Here is a 21,105-nt window from a genome sequence, read left to right as displayed (position 1 = left end):
CACATGATTTGAATGTGTGGGATGTTGAGAAAGTGGTTCTCAGAAGTGTCAGTCTCTATTCTCTGCAGGATAGAAAAAAACCTCAGGAAATTACTCATTTCTGTACTCTGATCTGGGTGCAAATGTTTCCTATTTGAAATGAATGTCTACCTACATCATAATATCATAGATGGTTTGGGTTAGAAGGGACCTTTAAAGATCATCTAGTCCAAACCCTCCTGCCATGGGCAGGGATATTTTTCACTAGAGAAGGTTGCTTAAAACCCTGTCCAATCTGCCCTCAAATACTTCCAGTGATGGGGCATCAAAAACTTATCTGGGAAACCTGTTCCAGTGTTTCACCACCCTCACAGTGTGGACCTGAATTTTCTGAGTCTGAGAGAGTTTCCAGCCTGTCAGTGGCTGATCTGTTCCCAAGGGAAAATCCCTTGAGAACATCTCTCGCTCAAGGACTATTTTTGTAAATAATTTATAGTTCTCAAAACAATATTGTACAGCTGTGATGAGTGTGTTTTTCTCTTGTTCCACCAATGGAACAAGAGAGGTGTTGTTCCCTTTACCAATCATGTTAAACCTGTATCGTAACACCCTATAAAGAAGCTGAGAAGTTCGGAAATAAACCCTTCTGATGATCCTCGCTCTGCCTGTTGCATTAAATCCAAGCTCTTTATTTAATGTCCAACAGCGGCATCTGGCGCCCATGGTGGTATTGCAGCAACTGGCTAGAAGGTAAAAGCCTTTTCCCATCCCCCGCCCAGCCGCCCAGGAAAACTGAGTTTTTCAGTCGAGACTGTGGGGTTTTGCCTGCCATTTTTGCTGGAGATCCTTTCCCAGTGAGCTGACAGCAGGATAATTACCATATTAAATCCGGAGGAGGAACTGGTCCTGGAGTTATGGTTTGATATCCTGCACAGGCATGACTTGAACATTCCTGAAGCAGATATTAATGCCTTGTATTTATGGGGAAAGGAGCAAGGCTTCTTTCCAACTGCTGCGGATGCACTGCTGAAGGACCACTGGCGAAGTGTAGGCGATGCCTTGTATCAACTGTATCAACTAGTACTGTCGGGGGGGGGGGGGGGGAAGGGGAAGAAGCGAAACTCCTCCTTCCATAGAGGAAATTCATGGATGTGATAGAAACCGCCAGCTCCAGAGCGTCTTCGCGAGACGTCTCAGATGCAGGTTCTAATACAGGAGACTGGTCGGATGAGGAGGATGTTTCCCTGGACCAGGACACACGAGAAACCACAGTGGGAGTGGTCCAGGGCTGTTCGGAGGGGAGCATTTCCCCAGCACTATCTTTTAGTGACTCGGGCGTGGGGGTGGGTGCCCTTTACCCTGAGTCCTCTGGGGTGAGTGACCACGGGGAGGAAGTAAGGGGAGATTTGGATCGCGGCCCCTCCCCTCCCACTCGGTGGGAGTCGCCCCGTCCGGGGCTCAGGGAAACACGGAAAGATGGGGAACAAAGCATTCTTGTGGCGTTCCCCGCGGTGGAGGGTTCGAAACAGGCACTCCCCCGCCCCCACCCCACCCCCCCCCCCCCCCCCCGGTGAGACAGACGGAGCCGTTTCGGACTCTGTCCGTGGTGTGTATGAACTGCAGAGTGGTGGCCCTAATTCCCTTTCCGCAGTCGGCACCCGCCGCACCATGGGGTCCCGTAAGGGGCAGCCTCTCTGCGCGTGTGCCGGCCCTGTGGGTCCGCTGATAGACCTGACGACTGATCAGGACGCGGTGGGCTCCGCTCTCGGCACTGGCAGGGGAGCGGATCCCGCCACCGCCGCGGGCGTGGGCGCCGGTCCTGGCGGCTCCACACCACGGGATGGCGGAGGTGCAGGGTCCGCCGCCCGGACCGCGGCGGCCGCGGGGACCGATGGAAATAGCTGCGCTCACAGCGGCGCAAGCGGGGATGTGGGTGGCGCTGGGTCAGCCGTAACCGCCGCGCCGGCTCGGCGAGCGCCGCTGCAAAACCCCGCGGTGGGAAGGGAGGAAGGCGCGAGCGTTGCCGCGGGGCACACAAGTGGAACAAACAGTGCGGGAAGCCGCGCCACTTTCCCAGCCAGCGTGGAGGGGGCGAGGACTACAAGGCTGGCGCAGCCCACGGAGGTGGTGTCACCGCTTGAGAGAGCCCGGCCGGGGCTGTCCCACCCCGGGGACCGGCACCGGGAGGGGTCAGAGGTGGCCCCCAGGCGGCACTGTCTTCCCCCCCCCCCCCCCCCCCCCGCCGGCGGGCAAGCCCCACCGGCTTCGGGGCCGGCAGGGAACGCCTCCCTGGCTGCCGCTGCTGCCGGGCCAGGGGCACACGAGTCTCCCTTGTTTACCATAGGGACTCGCAGTGACTCTGGATTGTCGGGGCGAGTGTCTGCTCGGAGTGGAGGACACAGAGAGAAGGCCCCCACTTGAGTACTCACTGGACTCTTCCCCCTTGCCAAGTCACAGTACGCCCCAGAGATCCCAGGAGGTTTTGGGACAAAGTCAAAGAAAAAGCCATGGAAATGGGAGACTGGGAACTCATGGAAAGACTCAGGGGAACTGGAGATGGTTTCCTTGATTTTTCAGATTCTGCCAGGAATAGACAGTCTGGTACAGGAGAGGCAAGCTCCAGCCAGGTGCCTGTCTCTGCTCCTGTGACACCTAAGGGGCAGGATCACAGACATGCTGTGACCTCGCAGGGGGGTCTTCAGGCTTTTCCTGTAATTAAGGGAAATGCGCAAACAGGGCTGCCTAACACATACCAAGTCCTGTCCACAAAAACTGTGATGGGTATTAGAGACAAGGTTGCACAGCATGGACTGGTGTCTCAGGAGATAATGTAGATGATTCGCGTTCTTAATTCTGAGCCACTGGTATCATACGACATTAGGCACCTTGCTCAGGTGTTGTTTCAGCTTGTTCAATTTGAAATTTTTGAAGACAAGTGGATTCAGATGGCCACAAAAGTAGCTGGACGAAATAGTCAATTGCCTCAACAGGACCCTAGATATGGGGTTGGACCTGACCTATTGACAGGGATTGGAAATTTCTCTAACCCTGATTTCCAGGTCACATTCCACCCACTGATGTTAGATCAGTGTCAGAATACTTGCTTTGCAGCTCTGATGAAAACAATTGAGCTGTCTGCTCCAAAGCAAAAGTTTGCTACCATAGTCCAGGGGACTAGGGAACCTTATATGCAGTTTGTTGAGAAACTCTCTGCATCTTTAGAGAAGCAAGTAGACAAACCAGAACTGAGACACCTACTGCACACACAGTTGGCAAGAAGCAATGCCAATGATGACTGTAGGAGGGTAATAGAGGCCCTCCCAGGTGATCCATCTGTGGCACAGATGGCTCAGGCTTGTGCAAACATAGGCACCCCAGATTGCAAGATGGCTGCCTTGGCTACTGCCTTGCCAGGGTCCTCAAAAGGGCCAAAAGGTAAGCAGCAGAAGCAGGAGACAGCACAAGCCACCGAAAAGCAGGAGAAACAGAAGCAGAAAGGGAAAGCTCCCTCGTTTCTGTGTGCTCGGTGTGGAAGGCCAAACCACATGGCAGAGGCTTGCATGGCAAAATATGATGCCAAGGGCCAGCCTTTGCCATATCAGGGAAACGCAAAGCTGAGCATGAAGGGGAAATGCGCTCAGACATAAGCTTTTCCCCAGGTCCCGAAGCTGATGTGGGCTTACTCAGCCAGCTTGAGGCCAGCACATCTGGCTCAGCCGGACTTGATGTCTGCACAGCAGCAACAGTAGTCCTGAACTCTTGCGAAGTTCATAGAGTTCCTTTGGATACCTATGGACCCCTGGGGGAGGGTAAAAGTGCATTCCTAATGGGAAGGTTGAGTGCCATCCTCCAGGGTATCATTGTGCATCTGGGGCTTATTGATGCTGATTATTTGGGACAAATTTGTGCTATGGTTTCCACACCTACCCCTCCCTTCACCATCCCCCAAAAAAACACGCATTGCTCAACTTGTGCCTTTCAAGTCCTCAGTTTCTAGGGCTGCAAGCCGGTGTTGAGGGGAAGGTTCCTTTGGATCAACAGGACCACCTCAAGTGCACTGGACTGCGACCCTGACGGACAAAAGGCCTGAGATGTGGTGTTCCCTGTGCCTCCCTGGTGCCACCCCACCAGAGATCCACCTGCAAGGCCTGATCGACACGGGTGCTGACGTCACCATCCTGGCCTTCTCTGCGTGGTCCCTGCAGTGGCCTCTGGATCCTGTGTAGTCGCCTTTCGCAGGGTTGGGTGGAACGACCAGATGCTTTACCAGCCAGCGGCTGGTGCAGATCACGAACTCAGAGGGACAATTTGCTATGGTTCGGATTTATGTTACCACGGCTATGGCTAACCTCTGGGGGCAGGACGTATTGGCAGTTTGGGGGGTTCGGATTGGGACGGATTTTTAATAGGGGCCACTGTGACAAAGGGCGCACAGTGTTCCACGCATCCTTTACAGTGGCTGGTGGACGAACCCATCTAGGAGAATCAGTGGCCCCTCCCGAAGGAAAAATTAGTCGCCCTTTGAGAAATGGTTCAGGAGCAAGTGGACCGGGGCATCTTGAGCCTTCAACCAGTCCCTGGAACACTCCTGTCTTCTGTACCAAAAAGAAATTTGGATAACAGAGGTTATTACAAGACCTCCAGAAGGTCAATGCTGTGAGTGAGAGCATGGGGGTGCTGCAACCGGGTATGCCATCGCCCACTATACTTCCTGCAGACTGGCTGGTTCTCATCATTGACTTGAATGATTGTTTCTTTACAATTCTTTTGCATCCTGATGATAAACCTAAGTTTGTTTTCACAGTGCCAGCAATTAACAATGCTGAGCCTGCTCAGAGGTATCAAAGGAGTTTTGCCACAAGGCATGAGCAATTCCCTGGCCATTTGCCAACGGTATGTGGCCCTGGCCTTGTCGGGAGTTCGCAAGCAATTTTCTGATGCCCGTTTTTACCATTAAATGGATGATATCCTGGTGGCGGCATCCACTCAGGATGAGCTGCTGAGGATATAGCCTCAGTTGCTCGATGCTTTGCACTCTCACAGGCTGCAGGTGGCTCTTGAGAAGGTTCAGCAGCAGCCTCCTTGGAGGTATCTGGGGGTGAAAATTCTGGAGCGAACAATTTGACACCAAGAGGTGAAATTTGTGAAGTCTGTTAAGACTCTGAATGATGCACAGAAATTGGTGGGTGTCATTACTTGGTTACGTCCATATTTGGGACTGACCATGACACAACTGTCTCCATTGTATGATCTATTAACGGAGGACTCTGATTTGAAGTCACCTCGCAAGTTGACCCCTGAGGTGTGACGAGCGCTGGAGGAGGTACACTGAGCCATCTTTGATTGCCAAGTCTATCGCATTGATCTCTCTGTTGATATCACTGTCTTCATCACCGCTCCAGACTTGCCTCCTACAGGCATCATCGGCCAGTGGTGTGACAAATGATCTGATTCCTCACACATTTTGGAATGGGTTTTTTTTCCCCATGAGCCACAAAAAACAGCCACGATGTTGCTTGAATTCATAGTTCACCTGATAATCAAATGCTGACAGCGGTGTTTGCAATTGATAGGAGTGGATCCCGCAAAGGTCGTACTCCCGGTACAGCAGGAGAAATCTGACTGGGGCTTTGCAAAAAGTGTTTCCTTGCAGATTGCTCTGGAAAACTTTACAGGGCAGGTCGCTTACCATCTGCCCAGCTACAAGCTACCGAAGGTGGCAACAACAATTAATTTTTCTTTGCGGCCAAGATGTAGTTGAGAGCCAGTGCAAGGACCCACCATCTTTACTGACGGTTCAGGGAAAACAGGAAAAGTCATTGTCCCTTGGCAGGATGGGTCTAAATGGCAGGAGCTGGAAGGTCATGAGACTGGCTCAGCCCAATTGGTTGAATTGAGGGCTGCTGTCATGGCATTCCAAAGATTTTCCCAGGTACCTTTCAATCTGGTCATGGATTCTGCCTATGTGGCAGACATAGCACAACGGTTAGGTTATTCACTGTTGAACAAAGTTGGCAATGCTACTTTGTCTCATTTGTTGAAGACCTTGTGGTGTGTTATTGAGGCTCGAGTTCATCCATACTATGTTCTGCAAGTTAGAAACCATACCAATTTGCCAGGTTTCATGGCAGAAGGTAATGTCAGGGCTGAAAAATTGGCTAACCCTGCATGGGTAGCACCTCAGCCTGATGTACTAGCACAGGCCAGAGCATCGCATGGATTCTTTCATCAAAACGCACATACATTGTAAAAGCAGTTTCAGTTGACTCCAACTGAGTCTAGTGACATTGTCAATTCCTGTGGTGACTGTCACACACTTGCTCCACCTTTACCAGAGGGTGTAAATGCTAGAGGTCTCAAGGCCTTGGAAATTTGGCAAACAGATGTTACCCAAATTGCCAAATTCAGAAGGGTCAAGTATGTGCATGTGTCTATTGCCACTTTCTCCTCTGCAATATGGGCTTCTGCTCACACTGGAGAAAAAAATGTGCGATGCCATCACCTATTGGAGGCAGGCTTTTGCTGTGCTTGGGATACCTTCTACTGTGAAAACCGATAATGGTCCTGCTTACACCTCACAGAAGGTGTGGCAGTTTATGCAGTTGTGGGGTGTCTCACACAAATTCAGCATTCCACATTTTCCAACTGGCCAAGCCATTTTTGAACGTGCTCATGATACTCTGAAGCAGGTTCTTCAAAAACAAAAATGGGGAATGCAGGGTGAAACCCTGCAAAGTCTATTGGCAAAAGCTTTGTACATGATTAATCACCTTACAGTGCTGCAGAATTCAAATAACCCAGTCGTCTTGAACTATCATCTTTCTTTGCAGGCTTCAGGCAAGACACACCAGCCCCAAGCAAAAGTTTGGGTGCGAAATTTAACCACCAAGCAGTGGGAAGGCCCGTTCAAACTTAGCGCTTCGGGTCGTGGGTATGAATGTGTATCCACAGATACTGGGGTGCACTGGGTACCTACAAAATGTGTCTGCCCTGACCTGCAATCCCAAAGGCAGAACCGAGCCAACAGGCAAACTACAGGCCATGACCAGGAGGAAGGTCATCAAGCGGAGGAACCTTCTAGTGATGACACAGATGCAGAAGATGCGAGTGATCACTCGGATGGTCCCTCTACAAGCAGATGTTGAACATCTTGCTAATTTTTTTCTTTTTTTTTCTTTTTTTGTAGAAAGAAAGGGTGAAATGTGGACCTGATTTTCTGAGTATGAGCGAGTTTCCAGCCTGTCAATGGCTGATCTGTTCCCAAGGGAGTCTCTTGAGAACATCTTTTACTCAAGGACTATTTTTGTAAATAATTTATAGTTCTCAAAACAATATTGTACAGCTGTGATGAGTGTGTTTTTCTCTTGTTCCACCAATGGGACAAGAGAGGTGTTGTTCCCTTTACCAATCATGTTAAACCTGTATCATAACACCCTATAAAGAAGCTGAGAAGTTTGGAAATAAACCCTTCTGATGATCCTCGCTCTGCCTGTTGCATTGAATCCAAGCTCTTTATTTCATGTCCAACAGTGACACTCAGAGTAAAGAATTTCTTCCTAATATCTAATCTAAACCTACTTTCCTTCAGTTTAAAGCCATTTCCCCTTCTCCTGTTACTGCAGGCCCTGGTAAAAAGTCTGTCATTCTAAAGCCCCCTTTAAGTATTGAAAAGCCTCAATAAGGTCTCCCCTGGAGCCTTCTCTTCCCCAGGTTGAACAACCTCAACTCTTCCAGCCTTTCTTCATAGCAGAGGTGCTTCAGCTCTCTAATCATTTTCATGGCCCTCCTCTGGACTTGCTCTAACTCCATGTCTTTCTTGTACTGGGTGCACCAGAAGTTGACACAGTACTCCTGGTGGGGTCTTCTGAGAATGGAGTAGAAATGGGGCATCACCTTACTTGACCTGCTGGTCTCCCTGCTTTTGATGCATCCCAGGATACAGTTGCCTTTCTGGGCTGTGAGCACACATTGCCAGTTCACATCCAGTTTTTCATCCACCAGTATCCCCAAGTGTCCTTCTCTGCAGGGCTGCCCTCAATTCATTCATCCCCCAGTCTGTATCAATATTGGGGATTGCCCCAACACAGATGCAGCACCTTGCAGTTGGCCTTGTTGAACTTCATGAGGTTGGCGTAATGGGTAAATCTGAATGTATGTGGAATATGTTTGAAGATGATTAATGAAAAAAATCTATTTGTGTCCTCTTTTTTAGGTGTATATTATGATGGGAAGTGCAGCACTGGTGTTCACAGGCTTAGTAATAACACTTATTCTGAAGTTTGGAAGATATTTTAAGTTTGGGATGAAAGGTAAGTAGGGTAATTTTTTATATTTCCTGTAATTGTTACAGGTTGTGCAAGTTTATGTCATAACAGTCAAGATGACTAGATAAAGTGCCATCACATTTTGTGTTGCATTTATTTGTCAGCTAAGACCAGAGACAGATGTAGATAAGAATATAAGTTTTGTTTGGAATATTCTACTTCTCTGTTTTTTCTTATCACAAATCCTATTTCTTTCTCTTCAGCTGCACAGCCCCATGCAACACTTCCTGGAATAAAATGTCACTTGAGTCACTGTAGGGAAGTAGAAGATAAGAAATTAAAATTATTCTGATAAGATTTTGATTAAAAATGTTTGGTAACAATCTATGCTAGAGGTACTTCAGACAATCCTATAAATGCTGCCTTGATGTGATAAATTGTATTTGGTCTGGCTGTGATGGGTTTAACTTTCTCCATAGCAGCCCTTAGAGTGCTGTGTATTTGCAGCTAGAAAGATGTTGAGAACACACCAGTGTTTCGGCTACTGCTGAGCCACATTGGCACAGCATCAGCGCTCTCTCTCCAATCCTTGCCCAAAAGGCCAGCAGGCTCGGGGTGGGCAAGAGGATTGGAGGAACATAACCAGGTTAACTGACCCAAACTGGTCACAGGGATATTCCATACCATATTATGTTGTGCTCAGCAATAAAAGCCAAGAGAAAGGAGGAGGAAGGATCAGCAGAGATGAAGTATTGTGAATGACCATAACACATTCCCCATCCCCCTGTGCTGCCGGGGGCTGGGGAGAGATAGTATAGAAGATTCATGAGTGAAGTTGAGCCTGGGAAGAAAGGGGGCAGGGGGGAAAAGATGTTTTTAGGGTTTTTTTTATTCCTCACTCTCCTGTTATTAATTGTCAATCTTCCCCAAGCTAAGTTGGCAGCTTGGTGGGCACCTGACAGCCTGCCAACATTAATCCACCACATGTTCTGGAGATGTAGACATTCAAGACAGGGACAGTAATTGTGAGAAGAAATGGGCAAAACATGGACTGGACAGTGGCAGAGCAAGGAGTAATTGTGGAGAATTTTTTTTTTTTGTAAATGTGGTAAGGGGACAAGGAGTGGAGTGTCTGTAAATTGTCCACTTTTGTCAATGTTGTAATGATGCTCTTCTGATTTTGGTGTAGGAAATTCTTTTTGTTGATATAACTGAAGCTTGTGAAGATTTTAGATTGGGCAATGAATGTATATTTTAATGATAATTTTTAAATGTGTTTCACAGAAGTCATCCCTGCATCCTCCTCCACTACCCAAACTTTGCCAAGAGGGGATCATGCACTTGCAGTGCTTTCTCATGGATACATTTTCTTGAGTTTATGTATTTGTCTTGGGAAATGGCAGGTGGAAAGACTAGCAAATGCTCAAGCCCTTATGGAAAGGGAACTAACAGCTGTTAATTAATTAATTAATTTAATTTACAGCCAGACGGAGACACAGGAAACACAGGTACTTGTCAGAACTACAGTATGGTATTATTGTACTGATGTTGTCAGTCTGTGTCTAGAGACATTGATGAAATTGTATGTTAGAAAACAAACAGCCTTCCATCCCAACCCAAAAGAAAAACACACACACACACACACACATACACACACATACACACACACATGGTTATCTTGTTGAGAGGCCTGGAATGTGCATTTCTGTGTGCTAAAGGAGATGAGCTTTTGATCTGAAGATGTGTAGCTGAAGATCTGTGGAGAGAGTGGTAAGGGGTTTTTTTGGTAGGTTCCTGTTAACCTGTCTTTCCTTTTGTGCTTATGATATGGTACTACACTTTTTTTTTCTCCATAGTAGTATATTTTGATGATTTTGACTTGTTCTTGGCGATGCTCTTTTCAGAGATATCTACTGTATATTTGGTATTTGTATATTGTGTAGAAGAGAGTTCCTGTTACAACCTGCCCTAGAAGGCGAGGGTGACCCAGGTTCTTGTTAATAGATCCTTTAAGGGAGATTAGAGTGAAATGATACCAAATGATCAGTGTTTGTAAATATACATATGTAGGGTTTATTGTAGAATAATTTGGTTGCACAGGAAAGCAGATATGCAGCCATTTTGGTTGTTAACTATAGTAATATGGCAATATAAAAGCATAAAAATATCACTTATGAAAATGTATAAGAAAGAGAAGGAAAGGATAAGAGTAGAAAGATCTCACCACTTGTAGGCCTCACAATGAGACTTGGTTGTTACAGTTTGAGTGTTAGTTGGTCAAAGTGATAATCTCAGCCTTCGTTGCAGTGGTGGTTGTAAATTTTCCAGGTGGTGGTGGAAATCCCAAAGGGATGTGAAGAAATCCCCAAAACACAACTCTGTTGGGTTTACATTCACTCAGATTCAGATAGGAACACCTAGGTACCTCCCCTGGGGCAGGGAGTTTCAAATGGATGATGTAATGTTGTGGATCACAGGAAACTTTGGGAGCTTCTGACACTTTCTAAGATGATAGGCTGCTTATTACATCAGAGCAGTTGAGTCTATTATGGCCCATCAGCAGAGATGAATACCTTCAGGCTAAATGTGAATGTCCCTGACACTTCCCTGCCGAGGGATGGGACCAATGTGCTATTTAAGATGATTTATTGCTCAAGTAAGCCAGATAAGATATCAGTCTCAAAGGCGTGAGATTTGGAGAGAAGCAACAAGTCAGCCATAGCGCAAAGGTAGTCATGGTTTTTTTCTTCACACAGCAATATATAACATATTGGTCCAATAGACAGTTAAGATAAAACTTGTTTCTACTTAATAACCTATCACCTTTTCCTAATTTTGCCACACTGCATCTGTCTTTCAGGTAATAAACTGATAGATCACATACACATGCATCTGTAAATCAAACCCTTCAGTGTCAGTAGGAGTTTCCATTTTTCTGTTTCCCATGTTTTCCCAGCAGGGGAGTTATCACAGCTGAGTTCACTTGAGTAAGGACAAAGAGACAGTACCTGCCTCACAGGGTTTCCCTCTTTCCTTATCTCCTTCGACACCCAGCTGTAGGCTGAGGTGGCAGGTGTGCACACCCTCTGCACCTGGGTGGTTACTTTGCACATTGGTAGCTTGCCCCCTAATTGTTTGGGCCATCAAGCATTCCAGTCTCTCTTCCAGTATCACTTGAGGATACATTCTTTTCCCCAGACCTGGGATGACTGGACAATAATACCCCCTTTATCCATCTCAAGTTCACATCACAGTCCCATCTCCAGTTAGTAGGCATATTTAGGGAGGGGTAGGCTTTTGTGGTCAAAGATGAACAGCTGTTTCTTTGCAGTTTGCTATAGTGGGCAAGTCCTTTGATGATTTTAGCAATGTTTAAACCATTAACGAGTTCAGTCTCTCACAGTTTCTAGAAGATATGAGAGTTGAACAGAATAGAAATGTAGATAGTAGCACAGATTAGTTTGCTAGGATGGTAACCTCCTTTTCTCTCATCTTCTTTTGATATGACACAGTTTCTGGGTTTTGGGGTAGCATTTAAAGTGAACAGGCATTGTGAAATGTCCTGAAAAAGAACATGGAGCCTGTGGGATAGAAATGGAGAGTTTCGGTCAAAGACTAAAAAAGACTGTCTAGAACTGAACAGTGTCTCAGTAGAAATTTTATTTTTGGCTGAAGTTTTCTGAATTGCATTTAAAGACCTGGAGAAAATGAAGCTGAATGAAAGCAGTGATAGGAACTTTCTGGTGTTTGGTCTTTAAAGATGAATACTTGTTAGGTTTTTGATAATTTGTGTTATACGTTTCAAGACAGCATTGTTAAAAGAACTAGGAAGTCAACTCCATCTAAGGGAGAATGAACAAAACTATTTTGCATGGCAGCATAATAAGCTACCTTCTGGGTAGCTGCTCACATGGTGGTTGTTTTTTAGTATCTTCAATTAGAACTACTCTCACAAAAATAATGGTCTAGCATTATCAGTAAGTTTGACTTGAGAAGTTTTCTGTTGCAGAATTGGCCAGATTATCTTTGAGTAAGGATATATTTTGGGGGGAATAATACTGAAATTAGGAAAAAGCAGCAACTGCATCTGTGGTTTATTTTTTCCTGATAATTTGACCAGTGATGATTAGCAAAAACAGTAAAATGACTTCACTGTTCAGTTACACCCTTTGAAAAACTTATCATTGGCATGGTATGTATGATAATGGTGAAATGTCACTGTGAGCTACAAATATCCCCTGAATGTTTCATCACAAAGGAATGATATTCAGTTGTCCCTGAAGTGAACCTCAAACTTCTCCAAAGTTTACAGTCATGCATGACCTTTGCAATGTTGGCCTATCTATAATCCATCCATAATACAAAGTCCCAGAAACACTTTCACAATTTATCATCAACAGCATTATTTAATTTATTTTAAAGCAATACTTAAAGACTTGAGATTAGAACACCATATTGATGTGTAACAATCAGACTGATGATAAAAGAATGACTGCTCTGAAGAGCTGGCAACATTAGCATATAATGAGAAATAACAAATGAAGATAAATAACCTGGGATAGTTGAGCATGTTGAAAATAAGGCAAAGGCCAAGAGAAATTTTTACAGTCAATACTGGTCAGTATAAAACGTTTAAAATGTGTATCTTGGAAATTCTGGGTAAAAAATCAAATCAACCACCTGTGAACGCTAAGAGTGTTTTCCCATGGAGTTCAGTGAGAGTAAAATTAGCCTCAACATAGCATACAAACATCATTTTCTAGTTGGTTCATCTTAGCATATGCTCTTAGTAGGGAAGTCAGAGGGAATAAAATATCTAAAATGCCATTGAAAATACTTATAAAACAAGGTGAATAAAATCTTCACCCAAAAAGTGAATGACTATTTGGCATTCGTGAGAAGGAATGTCCTCAGTTACATAGGACACAGATGCACAAAAGGTTGTGCTTCATTTTTCAGTTATCCTGTGAAAACACAAGATCAGATACTCTATCATTAAACATCCTCCCACTCTTCTGCAAAGAGTAGTTTAGAAAAAGACAAAGTAGTCACTTGATAACTGGAACAGTAAAGCTGGCACTCAATACTATTTTTCATGTTATTGTGCATAGTATCCTTCTGGACAAAATGTGCAGCACACAGCTGGATAGACACACCATGCAAAAGGGTGAGCAACTGGCTCACAGGTTAGGTGCAAAGGGTTATAGTAAATGGGGTGACATAATACTGGTGACCTGTCACTAGTGGGGTTCCACAGGGCTCCATTTTAGGCCTCATGCTCTTCAACATCTTCATAAATGACTCGGACACAGGACTGGAAAGAATACTAAGCAAGGTTGCAGATGATACAAAACTGGGAGGAGCTGTTGACTCCCTCAAAGGCAGAGAAGCCCTGCAGAGAAACCTCGACAAATTAGAGGGCTGGAACATCCTCAGATGATCAACTTTTGACCTCTGTCTCTGGGCAGGCACAGCGGAGGTTTTGGCTAACTCCCAGGTCAGTTTCACCTGGCCAAAACCAGGAGCCTGGTTCCTGCTGGTTTCTTAAGCCACAAGTTCTGCTTTATCAGGTTTTCAAAATATCTAAGTCCCGCTTTACTGAGTTTTCACAATATACATCTTATCTTTATGGCCTTTACCTATCAACTAAATTCCAGTGTGTTCTGTTACAAGTTGTTTCTCCCTAACGCGTTACATTCTTGTGTGCTCTGTTACAAGTTGTTTTTCTACTTTTACAAAATTGTTAAATAAGCTATATATTTCTGTTTCCCCTCCACCTGCTTAAGCACATTATATGCTTCTAAAATTCAGAATTTTCATATACATATGTTTCTCATATCAACCCCCCCTTTCATTCCAGGGCTTAACTTTACTCTCAAGTTCTCTACCTCCTCCCCCCTGAATGGAACAGGGGTTGCAGTCAGTTCATCCCATATGGTTTCTGCCAGTCCTTCCTCCTTAGGGTGAGGACTCCACGTTCTCTCCCTACTCCAGCATGGGTCCTTTCCATGGGGTGCAGTCCTTCAGGAACAGGCTGCTCCAGCCTGGGTCCCCCACAGGCTCACAAGTCCTACCAGCAAACCTGCTCCAGTGTGAGCTCCTCTCTTCATGGGTACACAGGTCCTTTCAGGATCCTGCTCCAGTGCCAGCTTCCCACAGGGTCACAGCTTCATTTGGGCATTTACCTACTCTGGCATGGCATCCTTCACAGGCTGCAGGTGGATCTGTGCTCCACTGTGGACCTCCATGGGCTGCAGGGGCACAGTTACCTCACCATGGTCTTCACCACAGGTTGCAGGGGAAACTCAGCTCCAGCACCTAGAGCACCTCCTGCCCCTCCTTCTGCACTGATGTATTGGTCTGCATAGGTGTTTCTTTCACATATTCTCACTCTGGCTGAAGTTGCTGTTGTATTTTTTCCCCTTCTTAAATATGCTATCACAGAGGTGCTACCACCATCTCTGACTGCCTCAGCCTTGGCCAGTGGTGGGTGGTCTTTCTTGGAGCCAGCTGGCATTGGCTCTGTTGGACATAGGGGAAACTTCCAGCAGTTTCTTACAGAAGAAGCCCCCTCCCACTACCAAAACCTGGCCATGCAAACTGAATACACCTGTAGGTATTGTTTCTCTGTCCTTTCATTTGTACCTTCCTTTATTCTTGCATAAGCAGAACATCAGCTTAGTGATATCTGAGAGAAGATTTGATGACACAGTGTTCAAGTTATTTTTTTAGTTAGGTAAAATATTTTAGGCTGTGCCTATTGAAAGCCAGTGTGCATTATAATAGAAGCTGCAAACTGAATAACAACTGGCTAGTTTTACATAGTAGTTCTGCTATACTTCTGCTGAGTATGAAAGTACATCCCAATCAACACAGTCAAAACACCCTTTAGCTTCCAGCAGAAGCTGTGTCCTGTTTGGAGTACTTTTATTTGGACAAAATGGCCAATTTAAATGGTAATACTCTGATTCCATGTCATTAAACCTAAGCAAATGTGCATTTCAAGCATCAGTTTGGCTTTAAGTGCTTAGAAATATTAATTCATAGCTTCTCTTCTGTGGATGCTAAATGCAAGAAAGCAGGCAGGGAGCACAGAGCCTGTGTGAAACTGAGTCACACGAGGTTCTCACTCTGGCCTGAGAAAGCATAAGGAAGAATCCAAACAGTCCTTGGAGAAGGACAACAACATTTGCAGGCGTTGTTTAGGATCCTTGTTGTTTACTTGCAAGAAACAGTCAAGGGGTGTACTACCCAATTGACTAATGATGGTGATGTGTTGCTTTAATGACCAATGAGTTTTACCTCTCAGACCTGTCTATAAAAGATGATCTGGAATAATAAAACTTGCTCTCTTGGGCAACCCAGCTAAGAGTCTGTGTCGTACTTTGCTGTTCCTAATATAGTGCGACACCACAGGATTAAAGATGGCAAATCAGATATATTTATATTAAATGAATTATGTATTATGACTAATGATTAGAGAAAAGATCTTCATCAGAATTATTTACAACACAGTATAAAAGCTAAAACTACTAGTATAGTATAGTATAGTATATAGTATAGTGCCTTATATCAAAGCAATTATATTGAAGCAATTCTAATAAAGCTACAAAAAGAAACAATTATTAAGTAGAGATTGATGTAACTCACCATACCAACAACACTCGTGGGTAGATCTCTTTCACTCAACCTTGAAGAGTATCCTTGAAGGGGCATCCCTCCTTCAAGGGAAGAAACTTCATACACACACTCCAAGAATGAATATGTTAGAAGAACCTACCATATAATAGTGGACTGAACTTTTATAGTGTAATGTGATATGACTGCCAGTCATATGTCTCCAGGTCAGCTTGGCAGCTTATCTGCCAAATCTTTGCCTCATTATCAGGATGTTAATTCGGGGATGATGAGCCACACTGCTTTTAGAATAATTCAACACCAAAAGCAGCACATGACATCCCCACTCAGCCCACCACTGACAGCTTGCAAACTAGGGCATTGTTTGTGTTGTTTGACCACATTCCAAGGGCAAAGAGTCCTGCTACAAAAAACATCTTAAGTCATTGCCACCAGTGGAAGAAAGGGACTCTCTCAGGCATTTCTTTACAGTGGAGTAGAGCAGTGGGGTAGCATTGGCCCCAAAGGGAGTGGTCTGGGTGGTATGGTTGCAGTCAGGTCGAGCTCCGTACTCTCTTTTTTGTAGACATTTGTGTTGGGTTGAAATAACAACAGATCTGCCCAGATCGGGTTGGAAACAAATTTGATCTAAGCATTTCTTGCATTAGGTACAGAGCCACTGATCACAATGTTGCTTGGTCTGTTCACGTGGTTGTGATACCTAACCCTGTATATACACACAAATATGCACTATGTGCTCTTTGCAATGCTCTTTTTCAGAGCAGGGAGACGGTTCAGGATTGCTTTGTTGTTGTACTGTGGGATGTCAATTTATGACATGATAATATCAACATCAAGGCAGGTCGTTTGGGATGTGTATTCAGTGTTGCTCTCCTACCCTTACCTTGGGTGCAACCTCTGAGAGTCCATTAATAATTGTGCTCAGTCTGTGGGGGGAATAGGGGAGGACAGTTTTCCCCAGCTTTTCATCTCCTTTTCCTCCTTCAGGCCTGTTACAACTACTTTTAAGAATTTTGAATTCCCATTGAATGTTAAGGAAAGCATGCTCTTGTTGCTAAGTCTGCCAGGTCTCCTCAGTGCAATCTGCACCATGTTTAGAGTAAAGAGATTTCTAGGAAGATCATTCAGAGATCTGCCTCAAGACTGGATAGTCATGAATGGCATGGAACGTGGGAGAAAATGGGCCCAATTTTGAGGAAATTCTCTGCTCCAGTGGTTTGAAAGTACACCCCTGAACAACTATAGGACCCTGAAAAAATGACAGAATATTTGCAAGGAGAACGCTGTGGCAACTCCAGAGAGGAACAACTTACTGCAGTGTGCTGGGCCCTGGCTACTATTTACCAATTACTGATCATCACTAGAAAACACTCTCTAGGAGAGGAGGAGGAAAGCAGAGCAACTGCCACTGTGGCCACTCAAACTGCAGCTGAACCAGAAGAATAACCCATGCTGGTAGCAGTTGCCCCTATACAGAAAAAAAAATCCAAGATCAAATCAGTTAGCCTAGTGAGGGATGAAGAAGAAGCAGGGCCCTCACAACAGGAGGAAGAGGCAGGGACAGAGATACTCGCCCAATTCCTATCCCCGTGTGAGCTGAGAGATGTGAAAAGATTTCAGCCACCAGTCAGGTGAGCCCCTGGTGACCTGGCTTCTCCAATGCTGGGATATCATGGCCCATGATATGAAACTAGATGATAATGGAGCCAAGCAACTGGGATTCCTCTTCTGGGATGTGGGCATGGACAAGGAGATTGGGAAGAGGACAGAAACTCAGCCTCTGCAGGTGACTCGTGTCAAGTGTGAGGGGAAGGTATTCTTTTAAGGATGATCTAATAGTTTCCCGAAGCAGGTGGAACAGCATGGAGCGATGTATCCAGTACATGAGAGAATGAGCTGTGCTGGAGGTTCTCTATAGGGGTTCAAATAAGGAACAGTCCCCTATAGATCTAGAGGTCCGGTGTAGACAATCCATGTAGCAAAAGTTTGTACAGAGTGTACCATCACCATACACCATCCCACTGGCATTGGTGTCAATGAAAGAAGGAGAATGAAGAGTGCTTCAGGTGACTGCCCTAAACCAGGACACTACCCCACTCTGGCAATATGAAGATCATCTTTTTTCTTCCCTACTGACCTGTAGCTCAGCTGTGGAAAGACTGTCCAAGACTGTGGACAGATTTGAAAAACTTGAGCAAGCTAGAGAGGCAATGTTCCCATTCCCTGCCAGTACAGACTAGAGTCTCTGCTATTGGGAGCAAGCACCCCCCTCCTTGAGAGAGAGGGTCCATACCACAAGGTAACCTGCAGTTTTACCTTCATGACCACAGAGAGGACATGAGGAAGTGGGACCTTCAAACACTGGGATCTACATTTAGTGAAGGCCACCTGGTTACTTAAGACTAGAGGCTCCACCAGTTGAACTGGCCCTGCCCAATCAAAACCTCCATGTCCCACAGAAGGGGATAAAGTCTCAGTGGCACATATGAGAAACATTTTAGGGAAGACAGTTTGGATTAGTCCTGTTTCAAGCAAGGGAAAACCCATCCGTGGGATTGTTTTTGCTCAAGGACCTGTGTGCACTTGGTGGGTAATGCAGAGTGACGGGGAAACACGATGTGTACCTTAAGGGGATTTGATTTTTGGGTGAGAACAACCTGTAATGTTGAATTGTATAATATTGGTTGCTCAATGACACTGCCACTGTGTGCCATAACTCCCATGGACAATAAGGATGGACTGCTCCAGATACACCAGGTGCGCGCTTCTGATGCAGCTTGCAACCAGCCAACAGCACATGAGCCCTCCCACCCTGGAAGACATCTGGGATGGATAGAGCCCATAGCCATGGACTAAATTAACTCAACAGACATCTTGGAGGGATAGTCAGTGACTATGGAAATTATACCTGTGTTTGTATATATATATATATATATATTTATATATATATATATTGCTGTGAGGTGTAGGATCTGAGCATGAACTAAATGGTATAGAATAAAGGGTGAATGATGTCCTGTGTTTGGCCAAGGATGGGGTTAATTTTTTTGCAGTACCTGTGAGGGAGTGGAGCCTGGAGCCATGTGGGCATGGCCAAGACCCAGATGTTAATCGATACCATCTTATATAATTTCCAGGAGTGGAGGAAAGGGACTTTTGCTTCTGGAAAGGGTGTCCTTTTCTGGTGGATAAAGTGTGGCAGATGGAGTGGTGCAGGTAACACTGGTCCCAACTGGAGGGAGACATTTGGGTAGCATGGCTACAGCCAGGCCAAGCTCTGCACTCTCTTCTTTGTACACTTTTGTTTTTAATATTGTAGCTATTACTGTTAGATTTATTAACTCATTGCTGTTTCCAGTAAATTGTTCTTATCTCAACCTGTGATCTTTGCCTTTTGTGCCTCCAATTTTCTCTCCATCAACCTGTGAGGGGAGGGGGAGTGAGTGAGCAGGGTATGGTTTTGGAGTCTCAGTGGGAGGACACACTAAATGGGGGAATACCAATCCTAAACCATGACACTGTTGTATACATAAAGATTTTGAATATGAGCTGTTTGCAAAGGTCCTGATGCATGAGTACCGTAATTCAGTTGACTGGTAAATTCAGTTAAAATGTGTGCTGTGAGTTGTGCAAGTGAATCACAGCCTGGAAGATCTTGTTCTGATGACACCAATATTCCTTTTTATTTCTGGATTTTCTTTTTCCTTTTTGAAATTGCTACCTTTGTTCGTTGTTGAAGTGATTTAGTGCTTACTTTGTGCAACACTTTGTAGTGCAGAGTGTTTCCTTAATTACTCCAAATTCACAACTCCAGTTCGTGACATGGATAAATAAGGCTAAAAAGTCTAGAAATTGTTATACTTCTTGGCAAAACCATTGCGTGACTGTCTATAGAAATATGCAGAAATTAGTTCCTTTTGGAGACAGAATTTTTCATTACTTCTTTTTAGACCATTCAAGCCTAATTTCAGACCCTGCAAAATGAATGTCCTTTCATGACAAGGTAACTCACCTAGTTGATCAAGGGAAGCCAGTTGATGTAATCTTTTTGGATTTCACTAAAGCTTTCAATACCGTATCTCATAGTATCCTTCTGGACAAAATTTGCAGCACACAGCTGGATAAACACATCATGTGAAGGGTGAGCAACTGGCTCACAGGTCAGGCGCAAAGGGTTATAGTAAATGGGGTGACATCAGACTGGTGACCTGTCATTAGTGGGGTTCCACAGGGCTCCATTTTAGGCCCCGTGCTCTTCAACATCTTCATAAATGACTTGGACACAGGACTGGAAAGAATACTAAGCAAGGTTGCAGATGATACAAAACTGGGAGGAGCTGTTGACTCCCTCAGAGGCAGAGAAGCCCTGCAGAGAAACCTTGACAAATTAGAGGGCTGGACAATCACCAACCATATGAAGATTAACAAGGGAAAGTGATGGATTCTGCACCTGGGACGGAGCAACCCTGGATGTACAGTCAGACTGGGGAATGGGATGCTGGAAAGCAGTGCCACAGAAAAGGATGTGGAGGTCCTGCTCAATGGCAAGTTGAATATGAGTCAGCAGTGCCCTGGCAGCCAGGAGGGCCAACCATGTCCTGGGGGGAATCGGGCCCAGCACTGCCAGCTGATCAAGGGAGGGGATTGTGTGCTCTGCACTGTTGCGACCTCACCTTGAATACTGTGAGCAGTTTTGGTCACCACAATACAAGAAAGACATTAAACTATTAGAGAGCATCCAAAGGAGGGCTGTGAAGATGGTGAAAGGCCTTGAGAGGAATGCAGCTGAGGTCACTTGGTCTGTTCAGCCTGGAGGAGACTGAGGGGAGACCTCATTGCAGTCTACAACTTCCTTGTGAGAGGAAGAGAAGGGGCAGACACTGATCTATTGTCTCTGGTGTCCAGTGGCAAGACCCGAGGGAATGGCTTGGACTTGTGTCAGGCAAGGTTTAGGTTGGATATTAGAAAGAGGTTCTTCCCCCAGAGGGTGCTTGAGCATTGGAACAGGCTTCTCAGGGAAGTGGTCACAGCACCAAGCCTGACAGAGTTCAAGAAGCATTTGGACAATACTCTCGGACACACGGTCTGACTCTTGGGGATGGTCCTGTTCAGGGCCAGGAGTTGGCCTCGATGATCCTTGGGGGTCTCTTCTGACTCAGCATAATCTGTGATTCTGTGAAACTTTTCTTCTGTGCTTAGAGCTTGAGCATGGTTGGAGTTCAGA

General features: G+C 45.4%; 1 protein-coding gene across 1 annotated transcript in view; it reads left to right on the top strand.

Annotated features, from left to right (window-relative positions):
• LOC148183404 (BDNF/NT-3 growth factors receptor-like) overlaps window positions 1-21,105 on the top strand; it is a 596,246-nt gene that overhangs the window by 126,145 nt on the left and 448,996 nt on the right. Inside the window, 1 exon segment of the mRNA XM_088061407.1 lies at window positions 8,192-8,288. Coding sequence (XP_087917533.1) covers window positions 8,192-8,288 — 97 coding nt within the window.

The sequence above is a fragment of the Pseudopodoces humilis genome, chromosome 12, assembly GCF_049639895.1.
Source record: "Pseudopodoces humilis isolate 2021_Gansu_Grassland_sample_001 chromosome 12, ASM4963989v1, whole genome shotgun sequence".
Lineage (NCBI taxonomy): Eukaryota > Metazoa > Chordata > Aves > Passeriformes > Paridae > Pseudopodoces > Pseudopodoces humilis.
The sequence above is the reverse complement of the archived record's forward strand: the minus strand, read 5'-3'. Positions and strand labels throughout refer to the sequence as shown.